General features: G+C 37.3%; 1 protein-coding gene across 2 annotated transcripts in view; it reads right to left on the minus strand.

Moving 5' to 3' along the window:
* UBE2Q2 (ubiquitin conjugating enzyme E2 Q2) overlaps positions 1-27,709 on the minus strand; it is a 72,222-nt gene that overhangs the window by 28,240 nt on the left and 16,273 nt on the right. For both annotated transcript variants that reach the window (XM_082647800.1, XM_082647799.1), the window contains 5 exons: positions 21,401-21,457; positions 18,418-18,558; positions 15,542-15,626; positions 14,135-14,195; positions 13,291-13,381 (listed from right to left, as the gene is read on the minus strand). In XM_082647800.1, coding sequence (XP_082503926.1) covers positions 13,291-13,381; positions 14,135-14,195; positions 15,542-15,626; positions 18,418-18,558; positions 21,401-21,457 — 435 coding nt within the window. The remainder of the gene's footprint in view (positions 1-13,290; positions 13,382-14,134; positions 14,196-15,541; positions 15,627-18,417; positions 18,559-21,400; positions 21,458-27,709) is intronic.

Raw genomic sequence — 27,709 nt, forward strand, 5'->3', positions numbered from 1 at the left:
GTCTGTCTAGCTTCTGTAAAGTCTCCAGGGAAAGCCATTTTTTCAATGCCTACAATGGAATGGCAAGGCCTCTGATAAGCAGGTGTAGAAGATATGCTTGCTCTTCAGGCCACAGTTCAGAAGAGGGGACCTTCAACATGGCGGAGGACTAAGACATGGAGATCACCTTCCTCCCCACAAATACATCAAAAATACTTCTACAAGTGGAACAACGTCTACAGAACACGTACTGAACCTTGGCAGAAGACCTCAGACTTCCCAAAAGATGCCTGAAGGCGACCTACACGCACAAGGGGGGCCAAAACAAAAGATGAACAGCAGGAGTTGTGCGAACAAAGAGAACGGGAAATTTCTCCGTGCAGCCTCAGGAGCAGAGGATTAAATCCCCACAATCAACTTGATGTACCCTGCATCTGTGGAATGCCTGAATAGACAACAAATCATCCCAAAATTGAGGCAGTGGACTTTAGAAGCAACTGTAGACTTGGGGTTTGCTGTCTGCAACTGATTTGTTTCTCATGTTTACCTTAGTTTAGTTTTTAGCTCTTGTTATCAGGTAGATTTGTTTATTGGTTTGGTTGCTCTCTTCTTTTTTAATTTTTTTTTATGTTAATGTATTTTTTTTTAATTTTAATTTTCTTTCTTTTTTCCCCCCTTTTCTTCTGAGCCACGTGGCTGACAGGGTCTTGGTCTCCAGCCAGGTGTCAGCCCTGAGCCTCTGAGGTGGGATAGCCGAGTTCAGGACACTGGACCACCAGAGACCTCCCGACCCCCCATAATATCAACTGGCGAGAGCTCTCCCAGAGATCTCCTCCTCAACGTTAAGACCCAGCTCCACGCAATGGCCAGCAAAGCTCCAGTGCTGTATGCCCCATGCCAAACAAGGCAGGAACACAACCTCACCCATTAGCAGAGAGGCTGCCTAAAATCATACTAAGTTCACATACACACCAAAACCCACCAACACACGGCACTGCCCACCAGAGAGACAAGATCCAGCCCCACCCACCAGAACACAGGCACTAGTCCCCTCGACCAGGAAGCCTACACAACCCACTCAACCAACCTCACCGACTGTGGGCAGACACCAAAAACAATGGGAACTAAGAAGCTGCAGCCTGTGAAAAGGAGACCCCAAACACAGTAAGTTAAACAAAGTGAGAGGACAGAGAAATACACAGCACATGGAGGAACAAGGTAAAAACCACCAGTCCAAACAAATGAAGAGGAAATAAGTAGTCTACCTGAAAAAGAATTCAGAATAATGAGAGTGAACATGATCCAAAATCTTGGAAATAGAATGGAGAAAATACAAGAAATGTTTAACAAGGACCTAGAAGAACTAAACAGCAAACAAACAATGATGGACAACACAATAAACGAATTTAAAAATTCTCTAGAAGGAATCAATAGCAGAATAACTGAGGCAGAAAAATGGATAAGTGACATGGAAGATAAAACAGTGGAAATAACTACTGCAGAGGAGAATAAAGAAAAAAGAATGAAAAGAATTGAGGACAGTCTCAGAGACCTCTGGGACAACATTTAACATACTAACATTCGAATTATAGGGGTCCCAGAAGAAGAAGAGAAAAAGAAAGGGACTGAGAAAATATGTGAAAAGATTATAGTTGAAAACTTCCCCAACATGGGAAAGGAAATAGTCAATCGAGTCCAGGAAGTGCAAAGTCCCATACAGGATATATCCAAGGAGAAACACACAAAGACACATATTAATCAAACTAACAAAAATTAAATACAAAGAAAAAATATTAAAAGCAGCAAGGGAAAAGCAACAAATAACATACAAGGGAATCCCCATAAGGTTAACTGCTGATCTTTCAGCAGAAACTCTGCAAGCCAGAAAGGAGTGGCAGGACATATTTAAAGTGATGAAAGGGAAAAACCTACAAACAAGATTACTCTACCCAGCAAGGATCTCTACCCAGCAAGGATCTCATTCAGATTCAGCGGAGAAACTAAAACCTTTACAGACAAGCAAAAGCTAATAGAATTCAACACCACCAAACCAGCTTTACAACAAATGCTAAAGGAACTTCTCTAGCCAGGAAACACAAGAGAAGGAAAAGCCCTACATAAGCAAACCCAAAACAATTAAGAAAATGGTAATAGGAACATACATATCAATAATTACCTTGAATGTCAATGGATTAAATGCTCCAACCAAAAGACATAGACTGGCTGAATGGATACAAAAATAAGACCCATATATATGCTATCTACAAGAGACCCACTTCAGACCTAGGGACACGAACAGATTGAAAGTGAGGGGATGGACAAAGATATTCCATGCAAATAGAAATCAAAAGAAAGCTGGAGTAGCAATTCTCATATCAGGCAAAATAGACTTTAAAATAAAGACTATTACAAGAGACAAAGAAGGATACTACATAATGATCAAGGGATCAATCCAAGAAGAAGATATAACAATTGTAAATATTTATGCACCCAAAATAGGAGCACCTCAACACATAAGGCAAATACTAACAGCCATAAAAGGGAAAATTGAGAGTAACACAGTAATAGTAGGGAACTTTAACACCCCACTTTCACCAGTGAACAGATCATCCAAAATGAAAATAAATAAGGAAACACAAGCTTAAAATGACACATTAAACAAGCTGGACTTAATTGATATTTATAGGACCTTCCATCCAAAAAGAACAGACTACACCTTCTTCTCAAGTGCTCATGGAACATTCTTCACAAGAGATAATATCTTGGGTCACAAATCAAGCCTTGGTAAATTTCAGAAAACTGAAATCATATCAAGTATCTTTTGCAACCACAACACTATGAAATATCAATTACAGGAAAAACAACTGTAAAAAACACAAACACATGGAGGCTAAACAATACGTTACTAAATAACCAAGAGATCACTGAAGAAATCAAAGAGGAAACCAAAAAATACCTAGAGACAAATGACAATGAAAACACGATGACTGAAAATCTATGGGATGCAGCAAAAGCAGTTCTAAGAGGGAAGTTTATAGCAATACAATCCTACCTCAAGAAACATCTCAAATAAACAACACTAACCTTACACTAAAGCAATTAGAATACTCTGGTTTCTCTTCAGATAGAATAAATCTTTCGCCTTTTACAAAAAAAAAAAAAAGCAATTAGAGAAAGAAGAACCAAAAAAACACAAAGTTAGCAAAAAGAAATCATGTAGATCAGAAATAAAGGAAAAAGAAATAAAGGAAACAAGAGCAAAGATCAATAAAACTAACAGCTGGTTCTTTGAGAAGATAAACAAAATTGATAAACCATTAGCCAGACTCATCAAGAAAGGGAGAAGACTCAAATCAGCAGAATTAGAAATGAAAAACGAGAAGTAACAACTTACACTGCAGAAATACAAAGAATCATGAGAGATTACTACAAGCAACTATATGCCAATAAAATGGACAACCTGGAAGAAACGGACAAATTCTTAGAAAACCAAATCTTTCTGAGACTGAACCAGGAAGAAATAGAAAATATAAATAGACCAATCGTGAGCACTGAAATTGAAACTGTGATTAAAAATCTTCCAACAAACAATAGCCCAGGACCCAATGGCTTCACAGGTGAATTCCATCAAACATTTAGAGAAGAGCTAACACCTAGCCTTCTCAAGCTCTTCAAAAATACAGCAGAGGGGGCTTCCCTGGTGGTGCAGTGGTTGAGAGTCCGCCTGCCGATGCAGGGGACACAGGTTCGTGCCCCGGTCCAGGAAGATCCCACATGCCGCGGAGGGGCTAGGCCCATGAGCCATGGCCGCTAAGCCTGCGCATCCGGAGCTCGGCAATGGGAGAGGGCACAACAGTGAGAGGCCCACGTACCGCAAAAAATAAAAATAAATAAAAAATACAGCAAGGGAGGAACACTTCCAAACTCATTCTATGAGGCCACCATCACCCTGATACCAGAACCAGACAAAGATGTCCCAAAAAAGAAAGCTACAGGCCAATATCCTGAGGAACACAGATACAAAAACCCTCAACAAAATATTAGCAAACAGGGCTTCCCTGGTGGCACAGTGGTTGAGAATCTGCCTGCTAATGCAGGGGACACGGATTCAAGCCCTGGTCTGGGAAGATCCCACATGCCGCTGAGCAACTAGGCCCAAGAGCCACAACTACTGAGCCTGCGTGTCTGGAGCCTGTGCTCCGCAACAAGAGAGGCCGCGACAGTGAGATGCCCACACACAGCGATGAAGAGAGGCCCCCACTTGCCACAACTAGAGAAAGCCCTCGCACAGAAACGAAGACCCAACACAACAGAAATAAATTAATTAATAAACTCCTATCTCCATCATCTTCTTTAAAATACTAGCAAACAGACTTCAACAGCACATTAGAAGGATCATACGCCAGGATAAAGTGTGGTTTATCCCAGGAATGCAAGGATTCTTCAATATACCCAAATCAATCAATGTGATACACCATATTAACAATTTGAAGAATAAAAACCATATGATCATCTCAATAGATGTAGAAAAAGCTTTCGACAAAATTCAACACCCACGTATGATAAAAACTCTCCAGAAAGCAGGCTCAGAGGGAACCTGCCTCAACATAATAAAGGCCATATATGACAAACCCACAGCCAACATCGTTCTCAGTGGTGAAAAACTGAAACCATTTCCTCTAAGATTAAGAGCAAGACAAGGTTGCCCACTCTCACCACTATTATTCAACATACTTTTGTAAGTTTTAGCCACAGCAATCAGAGAGAAAAAGAAATGAATCCAAATCAGAAAAGAAGTAAAACTGTCACTATTTGCAGATGACATGATACCGTGCAGATGACATGATACTGTACATAGAGAATCCTAAAGACGCTACCAGAAAACTACTAGAGCTAATCAATGAATTTGGTAAAGTAGCAGGATACAAAATTAATGCACAGAAATCTCTGGCTTTCCTATAAACTAATGATGAAAAATCTGAAAGTGAAATCACGAAAACACTCCCATTTACCATTGCAACAAAAAGAATAAAATATCTAGGAATAAACCTACCTAAGGAGACAAAAGACCTGTATGCAGAAAATTATAAGACACTGATGAAAGAAATTAAAGATGATACAAATAGATGGAGAGATATACCATGTTCTTGGATTGGAAGAATCAACATTGTGAAAATGACTCTACTACCCAAAGCAATCTACAGATTCAATGCAATCCCTATCAAACTACCACTGGCATTTTTCACAGAACTAGAACAAAAAATTTCACAATTTGTATGGAAACACAAAAGACCCCGAATAGCCAAAGCAATCTTGAGAACGAAAAACGGAGCAGGAGGAATCAGGCTCCCTGACTTCAGACTATACTACAAAGCTACAGTAATCAAGACAATATGGTACTGGCACAAAAACAGAAAGACAGATCAATGGAACAGGATAGAAAGCCCAGAGACAAACCCATGCACATATGGTCACCTTATCTTTGATAAAGGAGGCAAGAATATACAGTAAAGAAAAGACAGCCTCTTCAGTAAGTGGTGCTGGGAAAACTGGACAGCTACATATAAAAGAATGAAATTAGAACACTCCCTAACACCATACACAAAAATAAACTCTAATGACCTGAATGTAAGGCCAGACACTATAAAACTCTTAGAGGAAAACATAGGCAAAACACTCGATGATATACATCACAGCAAGATCCTTTTTGACCCACCTCCTAGAGAAATGGAAATAAAAGCAAAAATAAACAAATGGGACCTAATGAAACTTCAAAGCTTTCACACAGCAAAGGAAACCATAAACAAGACAAAAAGACAACCCTCAGAATGGGAGAAGATATTTGTAAACGAAGCAACAGAGAAAGGATTAATCTCCAAAATATACAAGCAGCTCATGCAGCTCAGTAACAAAAAAACAAACAACCCAATCCAAAAATGGGCAGAAGACCTAAATAGACATTTCTCCAAAGAAGATATACAGATTGCCAACAAACACATGAAAGGATGCTCAACATCATTAATCATTAGCGAAATATAAATCAGAACTACAATGAGGTATCATCTCACACTGGTCAGAATGGCTATCAACAAAAAATCTACAAACAATAAATGCTGGAGAGGGTGTGGAGAAAAGGGAACCCTGTTCCACTGTTGGTGGGTATGTAAATTGATACAGCCACTATGGAGAACAGTATGGAGGTTCCTTAAAAAACTAAAACTAGAACTACCATACGACCCAGCAATCCCACTACTGGGCATATACCTTGAGAAAACCAAAATTCAAAAAGAGTCATGTTGGGCTTCTCTGATAGCGTAATGGTTAAGAAGCTGCCTGCCAATGCAGTGGACACGGGTTCAAGCCCTGGTCTGGGAAGATCCCACATGCCACGGAGCAACTAAGCCTGTGTGCCCCAACTACTGAGCCTGCGCTCTAGAGCCTGTGAGCCACAACTACTGAGCCCACGTGCCACAACTAATGAAGCCCGCGTGCCTAGAGTCCGTGCTACGCAACAAGAGAAGCCACCACAATGAGAAGCCCACATACCGCAATGACGAGTAGCCCCCGCTTGCAGCAACCAGAGAAAGCCCGCACACAGCAATGAAGACCCAACACAACCATAAATAAATAAATAAATAAATTTATTAAAAAAACAAAGAGTCATGTACCACAATGTTCACTGTAGCACTATTTACAATAGCCAGGACATGGAAGCAACCTAAGTGTCCATCGACAGATGAATGGATAAAGAAGATGCAGCACATACATACAATGGAATATTACTCAGTCATAACGAGAAACGAAATTGAGTTATTTGTAGTGAAGTGGATGGACCTAGAGTCTGTCATACAGAGTGAAGTAAGTCAGAAAGAGAAAAACAAATACCATATGCTAACACATATATACGGAATCTAAAAAACAAAAAAAAAAGGTTCTGAAGAACCTAGGGGCAGGACAGGAATAAAGACGCAGACGTAGAGAATGGACTTGAGGACACGGGGAGGGGGAAGGGTAAGCTGGCACGAAGTGAGAGAGTAGCATTGACATATATACACTACCAAATGTAAAATAGCTAGCTAGTGGGAAGCAGCTGCATAGCACAGGGAGATCAGCTTGGTGCTTTGTGACCATCTAGAGGGGTGGGATAGGGAGGGTGGGAGGGAGACACAAGAGGGAGGGGATATGGGGATATATGTATACATAAAATTGATTCACTTTGTTATACAGCAGAAACTAACACAACATTGTAAAGCAACTATACTTCAATAAAGATGTTTAAAACAAAAAAAAAACTTAAAGACAACATGATCAGAAAACAAGAAGCAAACTACAGACAAAACTATAAGGGGTCAAAATAAGAGAGTTATCAGACACAGATTTTAAAATAACTATGCTGAGTATGTGTAAGAAAAGGCAAGATTGAAAACCTTGGCAGAAAATTAAAATTATAAAAATGAACTATATAGGAATTCTGAAGCTTAGAAATACAGTTACTGAAATTAATAACTTAATGGATGAGTTTACCACCATGGAGACTTGGAAGAGAAATTCAGTATGCTAGAAAAATAGGTCAGAAAACATCCCAAATGAAGCCAAGAGAGAGAAAAATGTGGAAAATGCAGATAATAAACAAGACATAGGGAAATGTATTGAAAAGGCTAATCATATATGTAGAGTCCTGGAATGGGACAGATGCAATATTTGAAGAGAGAATGCCTGATAATGTCTGAAAATTTTCCAGAACTGATTAAAGGTTTCGTGAGATTTACGCACTATAAATACTTCAAGAGAAACAATGGAAGCTATAATAAGGGAATGATATCTTTGAGGTGCTGAAAGAAAGGAATCTCCAAACTAAAAATCTATACACAATAAAAATACTTTCCAGGGGCTTCCCTGGTAGCGCAGTAGTTGGGAGTCTGCCTGACAATGCAGGGGACAGGGGTTCGAGCCCTGTTCTGGGAAGATCCCACATGCCGCAGAGCAACTGGGCCCGTGAGCCACAACTACTGAGCCTGCGCATCTGGAGCTTGTGCTCCGCAACAAGAGAGGCCGGGAGAGTGAGAGGCCCGCGCACCGCGATGAAGAGTGGCCCCCACTTGCCGCAACTAGAGAAAGCCCTCGCACAGAAACGAAGACCCAACACAGCCAAAAATAAACACATAAATAAATAAATAAATAAAATTCACCTCTTAAAAGAAGAAAATTTAGGGTACTGAAAATTATATATATAAAAAAAAATACTTTCCAAAAGTGAAGTCCAAATAAAGATATTTTCCTATAAGCAGACCCACACTGAAGGAAACAAAAAAGGATATTCTTCACGCAAGAGAAAGAAGATCCTAGATGGAAACCTGGAGAATAAAGACCATGAAAAGAGCTAATATGTACAAAGATCCAAATGAATACTGATGAATTATGTAACAATAATGTATAAGGTTTTAGATAAATATAGAACTAAATGCATGACAACAACAGCACGTATTTGGCAGGGTGTACATGTTCTAAGGTCTTTGCCTTGACAAGGAAAAGGAAAAACACAAATTAACAAATTTATATTATACTTTGACAAGCTAAGGATATGTATTATAATTGTAAGGTAGTAAATCAGAGTAAAGGATGATAAGCACCAAGCTAACAGAGGTGGGAAACTGGAGTAATAAAAAAAAAAAAAAAAAATCCAAAAGAATGTGGGGGAAAAAAGCATGGAGCAAGGACAAGTAAATGAGACAGATTTAAACCCGAATAGCAATACCAACATTAAATGCAAATAGATAATTGCTCCAATTAATCTGACAACGATCATCAGACCTGATAAAAATATATAATGGCAAGATGAGAGAACAGAACCTCAGCTAACTCTCTGGCTGCACAATTCTCTGTTTCAAATTTTCAGTCCTGGAAACTGAGGTTTCCAAAAGAATAAAACTTTTTCTCTGAATGAACTGAAGTAAAGATGGTAGCTGAAGTGGCCAAGAGTGTTAGAGGTCAGTCTCCAGTGGCCAGGAGGCCAAGAAGGCTACACCTCACTTTCCTACAACAGAGGAGCAGAATAAACAGCATACTGCCTCCATGAAGATATGTCAGGAAGTCTAAGAGAAATTACTTCTGATTTCTGTGTTCAAATAAATAAGAAACTAACACCTCTTATAAAATCAGTTTGCAAGTAAAAGAGCTAAACAAACATTTGTTTCATCAGTTATTTCTAAGGAACACAAAACTACAGTTTTAACTGGAAAAATAACCAGGATAATTCCAGTACCTTACTACCCATCCTCAAGTAAGATTCTGAGGAACATGTAAACTATGTAAATTCAATCCTAATAGGAGAGGGAGATAAAAAAGCACACTTCTGACGGCTAAAACAGATAATCTTAGCTATCTACTGCAAGGCAGAAAAAGAAGAAATCTACCCACACAAGAAACTAGCTTAATGACAGTTATTACAATCTACTTCCAAATAAGTAGCTTACCTTTTATCTACAACTTAACAGATAAAGAAAGGCATAGATGCAAAGCTTGGTAAAGTACAACTTCATTTAATTTTCTATATTTCAGATCTTTAAATATGTGATCCCAAATGAGTGACTACAACACCTTGTTTTTATATATATAAATTTATTTATTTTTGGCTACATTGGGTCTTCATTGCTGCATGCGGGCTTTCCCTAGTTGCAGCGAGCGGGGGGCTACTCTTGGTTGCAGTGCGCGGGCTTCTCATTGCATTGGCTTCTCTTGTTGCGTAGCACGGGCTCTAGGCACGCGGGCTTCAGTCGTTGTGGCTCACGGGCTCTAGAGCACAGGCTCGGTAGTTATGGCACACAGGCTTTGTTGCTCCACGGCATGTGGGATCTTCCCAGACCAGGGCTCGAACCCGTGTCCCCTGCATTGGCAGGCGGATTCTTAACCACTGTGCCACCAGGGAAGCCCCAAAACCTCTTTTAATTGATTATGTGACAGTGAGAACTCCCTTCATTTTAAGTAATCCTTCAGATTAACTATTCTACATCAAAACACAAGGATTCTATTCCATAAACTCTGTACCTTGGAACTCAGTAATCAAGATTTTACAGAAATAAAAAGGCATGGGGTTGTGGGGGGGTTGTTTACAGGCATTGGTGGGTGGGGTGGAGGAAGGTTTCTGTTTAAATAGATATGCAAGAGGGAATTCCCTGGTGGTCCAGTGGTTAGGACTCTACGCTTTCACTGCCAAGGGTCCGGGTTCAGTCCCTGGTTAGGGAACTAAGATCCTGCAAGGAACTAAGATCCCACAAGCCGTGCAGTGTGGCCAAAAAAAAAAAAAAAAAGATATGCGAGCTATTGTGGTATACTAACTCAGAAACTAAGAACCTCAGGTTTTACACGGATGTCATAAAGTTATCCGATTTCCAAATCAACATCTTGGGCTTCCAAGCTATTCTCAGCCATGAGGCACATTCTATTTTTAAAAGACTAGAGCCATCATCAGATGGCTCTAAATAGTTATACATCACCTCCTTATATTGAATTGAAAATTGTCTCTTTACAGCTTGACTTACTAATTCTATTGTCATGGCTTGTGTTCATCAAAAACTAATCAAACTAATATTTATACACATACAGCCCTTCAAATAGTTGAAGACAAGGTATCAGGAACCCCCATGTTCTCCTCTCCAAATCTATAATTTCACCTGCTATCTTAGGACATGGTATGGAATCTTTCTAATCCTTGCTACTATTCTCTAAATAAACCCAGATTTGTCTAAATAAACCCTTCTTAAAGTACAACCTCAAAATTCAACTCAGTAGATCAGATGTGGCCTGAAAAGCCAGACCACCACTTCCTTACCAAGTTGCTGACAAATCTAACAGGTCCCATTCCCTCCTACCCCTTCCCCTTCCCCATCCTTGTGTCATGTTACATCTCAAGTTTCATTTTCTTACTCTTTATGACCCTCAAGTTGTCACCATGGCCATCCAAGGCCCTAAATACTGTTCATGCTCCTTCTGTGACTCCTTCTTTCTGAGTCATACTTGCTAATCCTCCAAAGTCTATGAATCCCGATACTAGTAACTTGGCAATTGAGTTTAAGATCCTCTTAGTAAGGTCAGTTAGCTCAAGGCAATCACATTCTTCCCAGGCCTCTCAAGAAATACTTCAACCCTAGCAAAGGCCCTTCTTTCTGATATCAGGAACCATGGTTCAGAAACAAATCCAACAGAATTTCAGCCATTTACCTCCCAGATCATCCCCTCCCTGAAGTTCTACCTAAAGCAGGAAAATATAATGAAAACGCTATCTGCAGTCACAAAACCTTCAGTTTCCTGGTCAAGATTTCAGATTCCCTTAAAAGATATCTCTGAAAGACGAAGTAAGAGGGGAGGGGCCCACATCAGTCTTCAAAGATATTGATAAGGTTCTATTTCTTAAGCTTGGTGTTGGGCCTATGGGAATATGATTTAATATGATTGCTTAGATTTCAGGTTAAAAATATTTTGCATGTATTTTTTAAAAAGATACATTCTTAGGGTTTTTCTTCACCATATGCATCAGTAAAAATACAGTCACTAGCAATTTCAGTAAATATATACCAGATTCACTCTCTAGGAAGACAACCCAGTTGATAGCCACAATAATTTCTACAATAACAAAGCTGTGGGAAAACAATGACATTTGACATTTGGGCTATTTGAAGAAAGTTCAATCATAAATGAGGATATAAGCCCAAACAAGAATATACACACACAAAAGCTAAGTAAGCAGCTTTCAGAAAATTACCCTTTTTGCAAGTATAAAAGTATCCTTTCATGTCTTTTGTTTTCTTCCTTCAAAACATCTCATATCCATCTATTCTCACCTATTCCTACCACTACCAACCTTCATTGCTCTTTGCTCAGATTAAAATCAAAGTCCCCAACTAGTCTCCCAGAAATCTACTCTATCCTATCTACTCTGATGCTGAAGGCATACTAATTCTTCTTTAAAAATAAAATAAAAAGCCTAACAGATCAATCATGCCCCTGCCTAAAAACCTCTGTTGGCTTTTTACTGCATTAAGGTAAGCTCCCAGACTCTTCATCATGATCTCCAAAGCCCTACAGTTTCCCTCACAGATTTCTCCCCAGAAAGACTACAGGCTCTTGAAGAACAGGGATTATTTAGATGCCCCATGTCCTCAAGCCTTCTATAGCACCTAGTGCATTGAAGTCCACCTAACTGAAATGGGGGGAAAAAAAAAGTTTACCTGCAAGACAACTGTTACACAATTTTTTCTCAATTTCAAAGAACAGGTCAAAAAGAAGCTCCAAATAATTAAAATATAACCCCTTAGAAACACTTCCTACTTTTTTTAAACAAAGATTTAAAACCACTACATTTTACGTAGATTCCATTGCTTTAACCTTTATTTTTTAGCATCTTTTAAAAACAAATATAACACATAAATTTAGAAAAGTGCACAAAATATAAAGGTACACCATTACAAACTAGCATGAAATAGTATCCATGCAACTACCACCCTGGTCAAGAAACAGACTACAGTCAATAAACAAGAAGCCCCCATGTGTCCCTTTCAGCTCACAACTCCCTCCCCGCTTAGCTAGATGTACTTGCTATCCTACTGTATGGTAATCACATCTTCGTTTCTCTTGATAGTTTTATTGCCCAAGTATGAATCCATAAATATTTCTCATTTTTGTTCCACTAAGAAGCCTTTTTAGAATAATTTTTTCCTAACTCCTCCCCGTCCTGCTCCCCGACAAAACTTTTAATACCACAGACATACTGTGTATCTGTTTATGTATTGTGGCCCTTTGAAGGGCTACAGACTATTGTAATATTTAAGACTTTTTCACTCCAAGGACCAATTTTCACCCCATTCGGGGGAATACTGCCTCCGATGAGAAGGCATGCTTAAATAATATAATTCAGTTTTACCTATTTTTGAGCTGTACTAATGAAATGGTACAAAACATGTTTTGGGAATATGGTTTCTTTTGCTCAACACTGTATTTAAGATTCATCTATCTTGTTGCACATAGCTCTATTCCGTTTTATGAATACCACAGTGCTCCATTCTATTGGAACAGACACTTGGGTTATTTTTATTTGAGGCTATTATAAACAATGCTGCTTTGAACATTCTTGTGTTTGTCTCCTGGTGCATCTAAGTACTCATTTCTTGCAGGTTATATATCTAGGAGGAGAATTCCTGGACCACAGGATATGAGTATCTTCTACTTTACCAAGTTATACCAAATGGTTTTCCAAAGCAATTGTACAAATATACGTTGCCATTAGAAGCATATGGAGTCCCCTTACAATTTTCTTACCTTAAAAGAGAAGTTAAGCAAAATATATTCTATGCCTTCTTTTTCTTTTAAGATCTGAAGATCACTGTGCAAAGGACTATCAGGATCAACCCTAAGAATTACAAAACAAAAAACAGTTCAAACAAAAAGTCAGATTTCTTTTCTCACTAAACTCAAAAATGAACCATTCCAAGAGCTAAAACAGAGCCCCTAGGGTAAATTCCAAACAGAGAAGGTCTAAAGCTGCTCTATGGTTCCTGGAAAAACAAATTAACTATAGCCTCCAACGCCTTGGGATTAAATGTCCAAAAAGAGATCACAGTATTCTACACCTACTCTCCTAAGGGCATGCAAAGTTAGCAGTTATTCTAAAGGAAAGGGTCATATGTACATAATCTTCTCAAGAAAGTCTGCTTCTCTCAAACTGTATTATTAGACAAGGGGTTCAAGGAGAGAAATTTACCATGGACAAGACCAGAAAAAGTGAAATCACTAAAAATATCTAAATTTGTCTACAACTGTTCTATATATTCAGGCCCTACTCAAATTTCTTATTTCAAATATAAACTGGTTGTCACAGTCAATCTCATCAAGTTATTTATACACTTTTGTTTGTATAGTTCCTAATTGTCTCATTAACTCCATGAAACGCTTTTTCCCACAGCTGGCTCTTCTTTTTCTCCTCCTTCTTTCTCACTTTACTTATTAAGCCCAAGAAACAACTCATTTTAACAACCTAAGAACTATTTCTACAGAAACAGTAAGTAAAAGCCACAGTAAATAGGTATCAAATTAAGGGGGAAAAAAATCTCCACTGTGATAGTCTACCATTAAAAAGAGTGGATTAGCATAAAAAAGCACTTACTTCTGCAGTTTAACATGCCAGTCATATAAACTGTCATTTATGAGTTCCACTGAATAAATCCCTGTAAAGGTATAGGGCATGTTAGTTACTCTTCATTTGATCTTATAACTATTGCTCTGGTGTAAATATATACACTAAATAGCCAACAAAAGCTACGAATTTTGCCATTAAAACATGGAACAACTAAGCTGCATTATAAATATTTTGGTGCTGGAGCTGAGTATCTTATACCGTTAACAGATGAACAACTAAAGCCATCAATGAAGAGGATTTTTGGGGTTGAAAAACTGTTTACCATTAATTGTAAGAGGAAAAAAAAGCTTATGCAAAATCATATGTACTTAAGACTTTTCTCCTATGCATATATGCAAACAGTTCTATTAAAATGGAATCCCTCTACATACAGTTTTATAATCTTTCTTCAACTTTTTGGGACATCTTTCCATTAGAATATAAAAATTTATTGTCAATCTTTTTAATAACTGTAGTAATTTATTTTATGGATAAGCCATAACTTAATTCCACCATATAGCTGGTTATTAATTTAATTTTTTGCTACTACAAATAATGCAGTAACAAACAAGTGATGACTGAACATTTTAAGGTAAACCAGTATTCAAATATTTAACTTTATTATGTTTCTACACACAAACTTTTAGATTTCTTATAAGAGGAACTGTTAGGACACCAAAACTTCTAACAACCTCAGAAACAAATTTGACTTATCTTGGACTCTATAAAGTAGGGGGGTTTTTTTGCTTGTTTGTTTTTAAGTAAGCTCTAATGATTTAGACTTGATCACTCCGAAAAATTCTTAATGGATCATAATGCTACCTTTTCAAACAAACTAAAGTTTGGCTCTTTCTCTTATTCAATACTGTTAGACTCTCTGCAATAATCTGAGGGAATTTTATTTCAATTAGAGAGATTCCATAATATTTAAGCCTTATTGGGTAAGAAAGAACTCTTAAGTCAAACTATAAATTTTTAAAAGTAATACCATTAACTACAATAAGAGTTGATTATGTTGTTTTCAAAAAAAGGAAAAAAGAACATAAAAATCAACTTGACAACAGTTCTCTGTTCATACAATAAACATATACTCATTTATTTTCCAAAGCATATATTTCTTGTACCTTTCCCAGAAGATAAAAATCATGAGTTAATCCCCATCAGCAAGAAGATAAAAAATTATGTGTCCATAAAAACATTTTTAAAAATCCAAACAAGTGAACTCATCCTATTTTACCCCGTCTTTTGGTAACTTGATTAAATTTGTGTTTCACATTCCTAAAATAAAGTTAATAAACATTTCTGTTTCTGTCCAGTTATACTATAAGAAATGAAGTTACTATCTGAAAATTTAAAAGGGCATAAGGACAACAGCAGAGATCCAGAGGTCCTTACCTGTTTTATAACTCTGTGATCTGTATATGTCCCTGAGCTCTTTCATAAGTCTATCTGAAGCTTGTACAGACCCAGACACTGCACCCTGAAACATAAAATTTGCTGTTTACCAGGATCTACTGATTTAAATAACTAAAGATTTAAGGTATCTGAACCTGAAATAAACGTTTACAATGATATCGTAAAAATGGATCACCACTCAACATTTTAAGAAGTCAAAAAAGTTAAGTTCAATTAAATCAATGATCATGAAGTTTCAGTAGGAATATAAATTTGGGGCAGGTCTGATTCATTTACTATTTGTCATCTGAAAAAAAATAAATAAACAGCTAACCTATGTTCAGATCACCATGGCCACTCCAATAGCCTAGAACTAGTAAGGGTCTATTTCAAATTTCATCAATTAAAAAAAAATTTATTAATTTTTTTCTTCTTTACGATTTTATTTGGGGTGGGCAGTTTTAGGTTCACAGCAAAATTGAGAGGAAGGTACAGAGATTCCCCATATAGCTGCCCCCCACAGTGCACAGTCTCCCTCATTATCAGCATCCTTCGGAGGTACATTTCTTACAACTGATCAACCTATTTGGACACATCATTACTCCTGAAGTCCATAATTTACCTTAAGGTACCTTTACCTTTTGGTGCTGTACATTCTATGGATTTGGATAATGACAAGTATCCGCCCATCATAATAACATAGAAAGTATTTTCATTGCCCTAAAAGTCCTCCATGCTCCGCCTATTCATCCCACCCCCCACCCCGAAACCCCTGGCAACCACGGATCTTTTTACTGTCTCCATAGTTTTGCCTTTTTCAGAATGTCATATAGTTGAAAACACAGTCTGCAGCCTTTTCAGATTGGCTTCTTTCACCTAGTAATATGGATTTAAGGTTCCTCCATGTCTATGTCCTGTCCTTGACAGCTCATTATTATTATTATTTTTTTTTTTTTAGCAGGGACTAATATTCCACTGCCTGGATGTACTATAGTTTATTTATCCATTTTCCTACTGCTTCCAAGTTTTGGCAATTATGAACAAAGCTGCTATAAACATCTACATGCAGGTTTTTGTGTGGACATAACTTTTCAATTCATTTGGGCAAATACCAAGGAGCTCAATTGCTGGATTGTATGATAAGAGTATGTTTAGTTTTGAAAGAATCTGTCAGACAGTCTTCTAAAGTGGCTGTGCCATTTTGCGTTCCCATCAGCGATTAGAAAAGTTTCCTGTCGCTCCACATCCTCACCAGCATTTGGTGTTTTCAGTGTTCCAGATTTTGGGCATTCTAATAGATGTGTAGTAGCTCCATGCATTTCTGGAAATACTAGAAGACCCTCAATGTGATACATTAACTAAAGCAGGTCCCTTAATCAGACTATAAGAATCTTATACTAACTATCTAGTTTACATATTAAGAAATTGAGAAACAACATGTCCACATATATGCAACTGGTTTCAGTTCTTTTCAGTGTTCCACCTTCTCTGAAGATGAAAATGCACCAGTATCTTATCCTAAGACTGAATATGAATGGAACTATTTATCGTAAGACAAAAACATTTAGAATGTCTTCTGAATTAAAAAAACCTGACCTTGTAAAATTTTAAATGTTGCACCTTCAAAAGTTGCACTACACTTTGAGGTGGGGTAGAAAATCAGGTTTACAAAAGAAATCAAATGGGAAGGCATATAAACGTTAAAAGACTTTGCTTAGTTTGTCATGTGATAGTGTTCAATAATTTGTAGTTGTTTTGACTATAGCACACAAACTGGAAGCAATCACAAGATACAGAAAGTATCGTAAATATCTTTAACTTAGATACTACAAGCTTTTTTTAAAAAAAATAATCAAGATAAGGACTTGGCTAAATTTCTTTGCTCTCTAAAGAAAGATTTGCCAATTACATTAATACAGTAAATAGGACTGAAGAAGTGAGAGTAATCTACCTGTTTACAACACTTGTCATCTCCTTGCATAACAATTCATTCCCTGTGTTTGAGAACCTATGCTCAGGACAAAAGAACTGGTTCTCAGATTTCATGGGTTTGATAAATAGCTCTAAAACAAAGGCAGTAAGTAAATAATAAGTATTGAGATGGATAGCTAGACTTTAGTTTGATATTTCCCTACTCTGGGCATTTTATATACATCGTTCTCATTTATTATTTACAGGAATCATCTAAATGGTACATAATGTCCACATTATAGAATTGAGGAAAATGAAGCCACACAGCTGTGTTTGTCACCATGCTGCTTCACATAAAAGATGTTAAGTCAAAAGAAAAAATTACTTTTGGTTCAGTCAGGGCAGGACAAACCAGATGGCAGCTTCATGAAGAAGAAAGAATTTGAATCATACTTTGTACGAGAGACTGAATTTAAATTTGCACATCCCACAGGAGAAAGGTAAGGAGAGAAAACAGGATAAACAAGTTGGAAAGTCAATGATTTCAGATGAACGGGGTAGAAAGTGCCTATCAATAGATGAGAAATGTTGTGGGGGGGGGTGGGAAACTAGGGCAACAAAACATATGGCTGAATCTACAACCAAGGCAGGGATGGAGGGGGGTGGCTTTGATTGGTATCTTATTGAATTGCCCTGTATTTATATTATTCCTATACAGCTGACTCTTGAACAACACAGGTTTGAACTGCGTGGATCCACTTACATGCAGATTTTTTCAATACGTACTACACAATCTGCAGTTAGTTGAATCCTCGGATGTGGAACCGTGGATATGGAAGGCTGGCTGTAAAGCTATACGTGGATTTCGGTGCAAGGTCAGCACCCCTAACCCCAGCATTGTTCAAGGGTCAACCGTAATTACTTAACCACAAAAGTCCAGGTTCTATACATTTACACATACTTACATTTAGATGGTCTTGCCTTTGAGTCTTCCTAATTTTCTCTAATATTGCCAAATTTTCTTTTTCAATTCCTTCATCCTCTGACTTTTTCCCACTAATAGGCTCTTCTTCCTTCATTTCATAATGATCTAAGTCTTCTATATCCTAAAAAAATTTAAAAATTTAGCTTATTCAAGCTCATGTCAAAAGCTAAATTATTCCTGACTCAGAGAACAAAGAGAACACATGTATCCTAAAAAAGCCTTCACATTCCATTCAAAAGGTTCTCTCCTTTTATATACTATACTTTAAAGCTAGAATCTGAGTAAAGCATATTTAATAGTTTTACAAAGCCATAACTACTACCAAATGAGCCATCTTAAATTGCTTTAAATCTCCTATTAAAGGGAACTTTTGCAACAGTTTAGCATGAGGTACCAAGAACCATAACTCGACTTCTAGAAATCTATTAGATTCAGTTTAGAAATTAGTCTAAAATGTGAACACAGATTTAGGCATAAAGATGCCTATTTCAACTTTATAACCACAAAAACAAAATCTTCATGTGCAAAATATCAGAACAGTTAACTTAATTCAATGGAATACCGGAAGACCATTAAAATGCCAACACAGCATAATGGTTTCTTCTGTATCAATAATGAAATGAAAAACACAGAATACAAAAATGAATATATAGAATCTTAGTTATGCCAAAATAAGCACAGAAAAAAAGAATAGGAGGACACATACTGAAATACTAATAATTATCAATAGAGACATTTAGTGCTTTTCCTTTTCCAAGTTTTCTGTAGTGAGCACCTATTGATTTTTATAATTAGGAAAAAAGTTAGAAAAAGAATTTGAGTATCGCTAAGCCAACATCTTTAATCACTACAACATTCTTCTCCCTCCCTTCCCTTAGCATCAGCTCTTACAAATTTAAAAATTCTGCATAGATTTGTATAATAAATCCTAACCTTTTTCTATTACCTTTCTTCTAACTTTACCTCAATCATCAAAATCTCTAAAGAAGTAGTTTATACTTTATCTCCACTTTATCAAGCAGACTAATTCACTGTGATTTCTAGACCAGGTTAATAATTTAGACCACTTTCGTCCAGACTCAATGGTCTTTTTCTTGGACTGCCATCTCTTCAGCTCCTATTACATTCCTTTCTTATTCATACCGTGTCTATGACTGCATGCTTCATGGAGCTCCCTCCCCCTGGTTTGCACCTTTCAGCTACAATTTTCTGTCCTACACTTGTTTTCTTCAGAGTTCTCACAAATACCCTTGGCCTGTACCTCCTCCTCCTCCTCCTCCAACTTCAACCTCAGTCATGTTCTAATCCACAAAATTTCTCCACTTGAGTATTAATCAACACAGAATTCATCATTATCATCTTTACAAAACAATATTCACTGTACACTATTCTCTGCTTAAGGCCTTACCAACAATCATACCAAATATAAACATATTTGTCTCTAATTCAAGACTTAGCCATCTGCCTTTTCTAGCCAAACTTGCTTTCCAAGACTCCAATACAGCAATGTCCTTCTCCCAAAAGGACAGCGTCCAATGCACCCAAACACACCATGCCCAGGGTTGTTCTGGGCCTTTTTACCACATTATTTTAGTTGCCTAGGATATCTTTTCACCTATCCTAATTTGACATCTCCAAAGTCCATCCCACCTTTCTAGATTTCCCTAAATGCTGCTGTCCTTTCTTCATATTATCTTGTGAGGGGAAAAAAGAAAGGTACATAAACTCTTTGAGTACAATGTCTACTTTATTGTACATTGGACCCATGGTAAAGGTTTAATTTTTCTTTTTTTCTTTTTTATTTATTTTTGGCTGTGTTGGGTCTTTGTTGCTGTGCACGGGCTTTCTCTAGTTGCGGCAAGTGGGGCTACTCTACGTTGAGGTGCACAGGCTTCTCATTGTTGTGGCTTCTCTTGTTGCAAAGCACGGGCTCTAGGTGTGCGGGCTTCAGTAGTTGTGGCACGTGGGCTCAGCAGTTGTGGCTCACGGGCTCTAGAGAGCAGGTTCAGTATGTGTGGCGCACGGGCTTAGTTGCCCTGCAGCATGTGAGACCTTCCCAGACCAGGGCTCGAACCCACGTCCCCCTGCAATGGAGGGCAGATTCCTAACCACTGTACCACCAGGGAAGTCCCAGTTTAATGTTTTCTTGCAGTTTATTCCTAAGTTAAACTGCATGAAAACATTTAAAAAAAAAATCTATCCCCCCAAAAATCATTCTAACTGGACAATGTTAAGAACTATTTTACTTCCAGACTCACAAAACAAACCAACAACTACTTTAGTTCTAAGGCATTCTAAGAAGTGTATTTTAGATTTAAGGTAATAACCTAAATTAATTCTAAGATCCAAACAGAAAAATGTTTTAAAACCAAGACTGTGGAACTCAAATCCCTTGTATCAGGTCAATGTAGAGACACAGATTCTTCATTATGAAGTTTGAATTTAAATGCAAAGACTCAGAGCCTGAAAACGTCTAAAATTTTATCAATGGCTGGCAACTAAACTGACTTAAGCTCAGTGTCTTTGGAATTTCCTCTTTGATATTCTTATATGATTTTTCAACATGAGATAGTTTTCATTACTTCGAGTGAATAGTCACTGAAATGTGGTCAAATTCTCCTTTTATTCAAACACAAAAATTCTGAAACTTCGTAGTTCCTATTCTTAAACCAAATCAGGTTAAGTACTGATTACTATTAAATGTAAATATAATTTTAGTGCTAAATGTTAAGAGCTCTTATTTTCCATGAAATAAAATCCAAGGACATCAGATAAGAAATTTGCTAAAAAGTATACGATGAATTAGAGGTAAAGCCAGATTTTAGAAATTGTATTAAATTACAAATTCAATGTGCTTCTCATTATTCCACATTAACAATGGTTTATAAAGGAGATTAGAAAATTAATAAAATGTTCAAAAGTGAAGATAGTTATGAAATGTTATTCTTATATAAAATACCTACTTCAGCCATCTCTTCCTCTTCCTCCTCTTCTGAAGTCACTTCTTCTGCTGTCCCATTCTGCAAAGAGAAAAGAGTTTGCCAGGACTACACAGAATAAGTAAGCAAACACTGAGTACTTCAGAAGATTTTAGGGACAAAGTATCAATCATCTGTCACTGCAGTTCCACTAAGAGCTTACTAAAGTTGAAACATTTACTTTTAAATTCAGCTTTGATTTGACAAATAATATGTATCAGCTTTTTAAGAAGAAGCAATTTTGAAAAATTCAACTTAATAGATGCCTTAGAAATTAAGAAAGGCAATTAGTCAAATATAAAGCAAAACAGAAAAAAAATTTAAACATATTCTAATTTAAAGTCAGAAAACATTTTACACATATAGCTACGTGTATAAGGCTAATGGCTTCTTTTGCTTAAAATACCCCAGACGATGGGTTTCTTAAAATATCTACCTTTTTAGCTTTGAAAAGCCTGAATCTTTCCATAAATTCTACTGGCTTACATTTTAAAAGGTCAAATGTGTTACACAGGCATAGACACTGTACAAAACTAAAAGTTACAAAGTGATCACCATTTCACTAAGGAGCTATTTTTCTTTTTTTTTTTTTTAAACAACATGTCATTTACCACAATATTTCTGTATAAGACACAATTTAACACTCATTCACAACGAATCTGACGAGGTTTCAAGAAGGGCCTTCATACCTAGTTTTGTCAGAGTTCATAAAGACAAGCTTCCTGGACCACAGCGCAGTTCTCTACGACACAATATATAAAAATTTAGTAGGATTTTTTTCCCCTAGAAATTCTTGCTGTATTTGTTCCAACTACAGCTGGTAAGGATCACACTCATATAGGACGCCAACCTTGCTGGCCTCTTAGTGTGTCAGAACCAGAGAGAAAAGACAATTTTTTAATGTAACTCAATGCAGCAGCAAAATTTCTTAACAGATTTATCTCTCCCTTTTACTCAGGAGTTGTAAAAGTCCACCTGCCAGCACGTCCCCATTCACGTGCCACAGGCAGAGCACAGGTGTGCAAAACCAGAAAGGGGAGGCCATAGCACAGAAGACTGACAATTGCTGAGGACACTCATAACAACTGATACTGATCAATGGTATACCTCATCTATAAATGAGTAGATAACCAAGCATCACCAGATATTTGAAGAAAACTAGCAATCTGAAAGAAAGGCACCAAGTTGAACAAGCAGAAAAAGTGACCTGAAGCATTATTAATGAAGGCAATAAAACAGAATTTAAAAATCTAATAATTGGAATCTTTAGCAGTAATTGAGAAGATACTGCATCCACAAAACCTAACAAGATTATTATGTAAAGAACAAGAAAGTTCTGGAAAATCAAAAAGATCTCCCCTCAAAGAAAAAAAAAACTCAGAGGGGCCAGAGAGAACAATGGACCTAAATGAACAAAATATTTATGACTGAAGAAGACAACCAAACTGTGACATTCCCCTAAAATGTGGAGAAAAAGGAGGTGGGAGACGGGGAGAAGGTGATTAAAATAAGAGAAGAGTTAGGGAAATGGAAATAGGAATACAGAGATCCAATATTCATCCATCATTCATTCAGAAGATGAGGGAAAGGGACAAATGTTGCCAACCTAAAGAAGGACTTCATAATAGCAAGTGGCTCTGAATGCCCCAAAGGAATGTTGGAAATTAAAACCCCATACTTCACAGTTAAAGAAAAAAACCATGCCGACTTCCAGAAAGAAAAAATATAAAGAGCTAAGAATCAGACAGGCATCAGCCTTTTCATCTGTAACAACAAATACCAGAAGAAAAAAGTGTAAAGAACTTGGAAGAGACTCAATTATGAACTTAGAATTTGATATCTAGTTCTATCAGGATGGGAGCCATACCTGTGTTTGTTCAGCACTGGATCCTCAACATTTACATAGAGTACATAGAGTGCTTTACACAGAGTCAAATAAATATTTGTTAAATGAATAATAAAAACAGACACAGTATTCAAGGAACACTCTTCATACACATCCCCACAAATCCTTTCTAGAAAAAAAGACATTATTCAGGGATATAGTTCAGAAAGGGGCAACCATGGAATACAAGAAACAGCAATAAGCGGAGACAACAGCAACATCAATGGTTAAGTCTAAGCAATTGCTGCTAATGCAGCTGAAAGGTTACAGGCCATATTCTCTGACCACAGTGAAAAACGAAAAACCCCAAAGCTGTCTGAGAATCTCTAAAAACATTTTTTTCTAAATAATTCTTGAATTTAAGAAGAAATGGACCCTCATGCCCCAGTAATCCACTCTTAAATACATGCCCAGAGACATACTTGCACGGGTGTACCATGTACTACAGACAAGAATGATCATGGTAGCACTGTTCCTAATAGAAAACTGGAATTAACCCAAATGTCAGTAAACAGTCAAATGGATAAGTATGTTATGGTACATTCAAACAATGGAATAAATACAGCAATGTAAAAGAACTACAGCTACACACAATATAAATGAATATACTCACAATGGTGAGCAAAGACAAACATGAAAGACTACATAGTATAACTTAATATGAAGCTCAAAAAACAGGCAACACTAAACCATATTGTTCAGGGTTGCATATATGAGTGATAAGACTAGAGAAAAGTAAGGAGAGGATTAGCATACAAGGGAATGATAATCTGAAAGGAGCCTGCAGAAGATTCTGCAGTGCTAGCAATGTTCTATTTCTTCACCTGGGTGGTGGCTAGGTGGTATAGTTGTCAGGTATTCATCATAACTTTTATACTAAACTTATGTCTATATGCTTTCAATACATATTATTTCGAACTTTTTCTTGTAAAATATAAGAGTGATACGAACAAGAGATGGAATCAAACTACTTAGAAAACACAAACTATTTAGAAAATAAGTATACTAAATTTTAAAACCTGTGCAATAAAGTCAAACAGCACTCGGAAAAAAACAACCACCCTTACATGTTTGATAAAAAAGCACTTTAAATCATATTGATCCAGTAAACTAAAAACGTAAAAGGAGACATTATTAAGACTGGACTGAAAAATAAAAACATTCAATTTAACAAATAAAACTAAGGGCCAGTTCTTTCAATAGACCATTATAATAAAACAGACAAGCCTCTGACAAGTAATCAAGGAAACTTCAGGATTATAACCACACATGAAGATGATACAAAAAGTGAATACTCTGCACATCTTTCCAAGAGCTTCAAATGTATAGATGAAGTTACCAATTTTTTAGAACCTAAAATTACTAAAACTGACAGAAGAAATGGAAAATCTAAATAGACTAATACACAGAAGAGAAAAATGGATCAGGTTCAGATCTTTGTTTAAATCAGGCTTTCTCAACCTTGGAACTATTGATATTTGGGGCCAAATAATTCTTTGTTGTGGGGAACTGTCCTGACATTGCAGGATGTTTAGTAACATCCTGTCTACCCACAAAAAGCCAACAGCACACTCCTCCAACCCGGCCAGCTATGACAATCCAAAATATAGCCAGATACTTCCAAATGCCCCATGGGAGGCAAAACTGCCCCCAGTTGAAAATTACAACTGTCCTAGATCTTAGGAAAAAAACAAAGGCTTGGGGCTTCCCTGGTGGCACAGTGGTTGAGAGTCCACCTGCCGATGCAGGGGACACGGGTTCGTGCCCCGGTCCGGGAGGATCCCACATGCCACGGAGAGGCTGGGCCCGTGAGCCATGGCCGCTGGGCCTGTGCGTCCAGAGCCTGTGTGTCAGGAGCCTGTGCTCCGCAACGGGAGAGGCCACAACAGTGAGAGGCCCGCGTTCCGCAAAACAACCAAAAACAAACAAACAAAAAAACACAAAGCTTCCCAAGTCATGAGACTGCTTATACCCTGATACCAAAATGAAGCAAGAAGAGCTTAAAGGGAAACAGACTATATTACAATCTCAGTTAAAGTATAAAAATCCAAAAATAAAGTATCACATCTATTGTGTTCCACCCCCAACTACCAACCTATGTAGGCGCCGAACGTTTATTATGGGAATGCAAGGATGACTCAAAATTAGGAAATTTCTTCATGTAATTCACAAGTTATATCTTGTGAATGGAATTAAATGCAGTCGTGAAAAACAAGGTAGATCTATATGTACTATGTCCACGATATATTAAGTTAAAAACCTAAGTTGCAAATATTCTAAAGAAGCAGATTGAACATAAAATATATTCTTCTCCCATCTCTTTCCTGAGGCTCCACTAGAATTACAATGAAGACATACGATGAAGAATAAACACTGTACAAACACATAATGGTAACAAAAAATAAAAGGGGGCTACCAGCAGAAAAAAGAATTCACTCATGCTAGAAGATGACAGTGAATGGAAGAATGGTAATTAATGGAGCAAACAAGTAAAGCCATAGGGTAGGGGATAATCAGGTGGCTAATTTGTCCCACAGCACCCTGGAGAGGCTCTAGACTCAGACACCAGGTACATTTCGACAGCAGGAGTGATGGATAGGATTGAAAATGTAGATTAACTGAAAGCCTATATACAGAACAAACTGTCCAGCCACCAAAACACACTGCTCTCCTTAAGCAAAACTCAGGCATACATATCTACCTCAAGCAAGAGATTATAAGGTTTCATGTCCAGAGAAACCAAATAGTTCCAGCCATCATTTATGATTATGCCAGGAAATAGGGGGTGGGGGATAGGGGGTTGAAGTCAGCTTAAATTCCTCCTAAAAGCGATCAGTTGACAAGTCTTGGCAACAAAGAACTCCCAATCAGCCTTTCAGTACACCTCTCTCAAATATGAATGAAGAAGAGGAAGGAAAAAACATGAATAAGCAACAGAGAATAAATAGATATATGAGGAAAGTCTTCAGAAAGAAAAAAAAGACCAAGATAAACTAAAAAAAAAATTATTAAAGACTTATTAAACTTATTAAAGAAAAATAGAGATGCTTGAGGGAGAGTATCAAAGTAACTCCTTAAAGACACTCACGAATATATTACATTGATAAAAACAAAAACAGAATGCTATCAATAAGGAATAATCAGAGAACAAGAACTTATGGTTCATCTTTGGAGAGGAGCCACAATGAACGACACCTCCCAGCATTCATCCCTTATATGGACCCCTCCCACCATATGGGCTGGCCCTGGACTTGCTTTAACCAATAAACATGGTAGAAATGACACTGGGCCAGTTCCAGATCTAAACCTTACGAAACCCTGGCAGCTTCCACTTTTGTTCTCTTAGAAGCCAAAAATAAAAATTCTGACTACCTTCCTAAATAAAGAGAAGCCACGTAAAGAGACCCTGGAATGAGGAGATGTCATGTGGACAGAAGGGCCATGTGAGGAACAGCAAGGCACCAGACATGTGAATGAAGAAGGCATGCTGGACATTTCAGTGCAGTCATGTGTCCAAATAACTACCAGTCCCAGCCACTATCTGACTGCACAGTGAAGTCAGCAGAAAAACTGTCCAGCTAAGCCTAACCAACTCACACAGTCGTGCGAGATAGAACTGTTGTTTTAAGCCATTAAGTTCTAGTGTAACTGGTTAAGCAGCAATAAATAACCAAAATAAAACTTAAAGTTATGACTGTTCAAATAAAATTTCCAGAAGTTGAAAGATAAGAAAAATGTTCCAGAATTTGAAATTAAGACAGAGACAGAATACAGTGATAATAAGAGATACAAAGACTCAAATGAGGAGGTCTAAAATCCTATTAGTAGGCATTCCAAAATGAACAAATAAAGAATGGAAAGGAGAAAGTTACCACAGAAAAAAATACAAGAACATTTACCCAAGAAGAAAGATTCAAGAATCCAAATTTGAGAAGGTCCATCCATACTGAGTACCCAACAAAAATGGAAAAAACAAACAAACAAACAAAAAAACTCAGTACACCACTGTGATATTTCAGAACAGCAGGGAAAGGACAAAGTCCTAAAAGCTTCCCGAAGTCGCACAGAGAGGACTAAGACTCAGAATGGCATCAGGCCTCAATACCATTGACTAGAAGACAACAGCAGTTACCATTTATTCTCAGGGAAAATTATTCTCAACTTAGAATTATATATTCAACCACACTATCAGTCAAGATAAGGCAGTTACCATTTATTGGGCATTTACTATGCATCAGGAACTGCTCTAAATGATTTACATGCACCAACTCATTTAATCTTTATAGCTCTCCCCAAATATAGGTATTACTACCATTTCCCCATTTTGCAAATGGGAAACTGATGTACATATTGCTAGGTAATTAGCCCAAGCTAATTAGGTAATTAAACCAAGATTCAAACCCATGGTG

The sequence above is a fragment of the Grampus griseus genome (genome assembly GCF_964374135.1).
Source record: "Grampus griseus genome assembly, chromosome: 2".
NCBI classification, from domain to species: domain Eukaryota; kingdom Metazoa; phylum Chordata; class Mammalia; order Artiodactyla; family Delphinidae; genus Grampus; species Grampus griseus.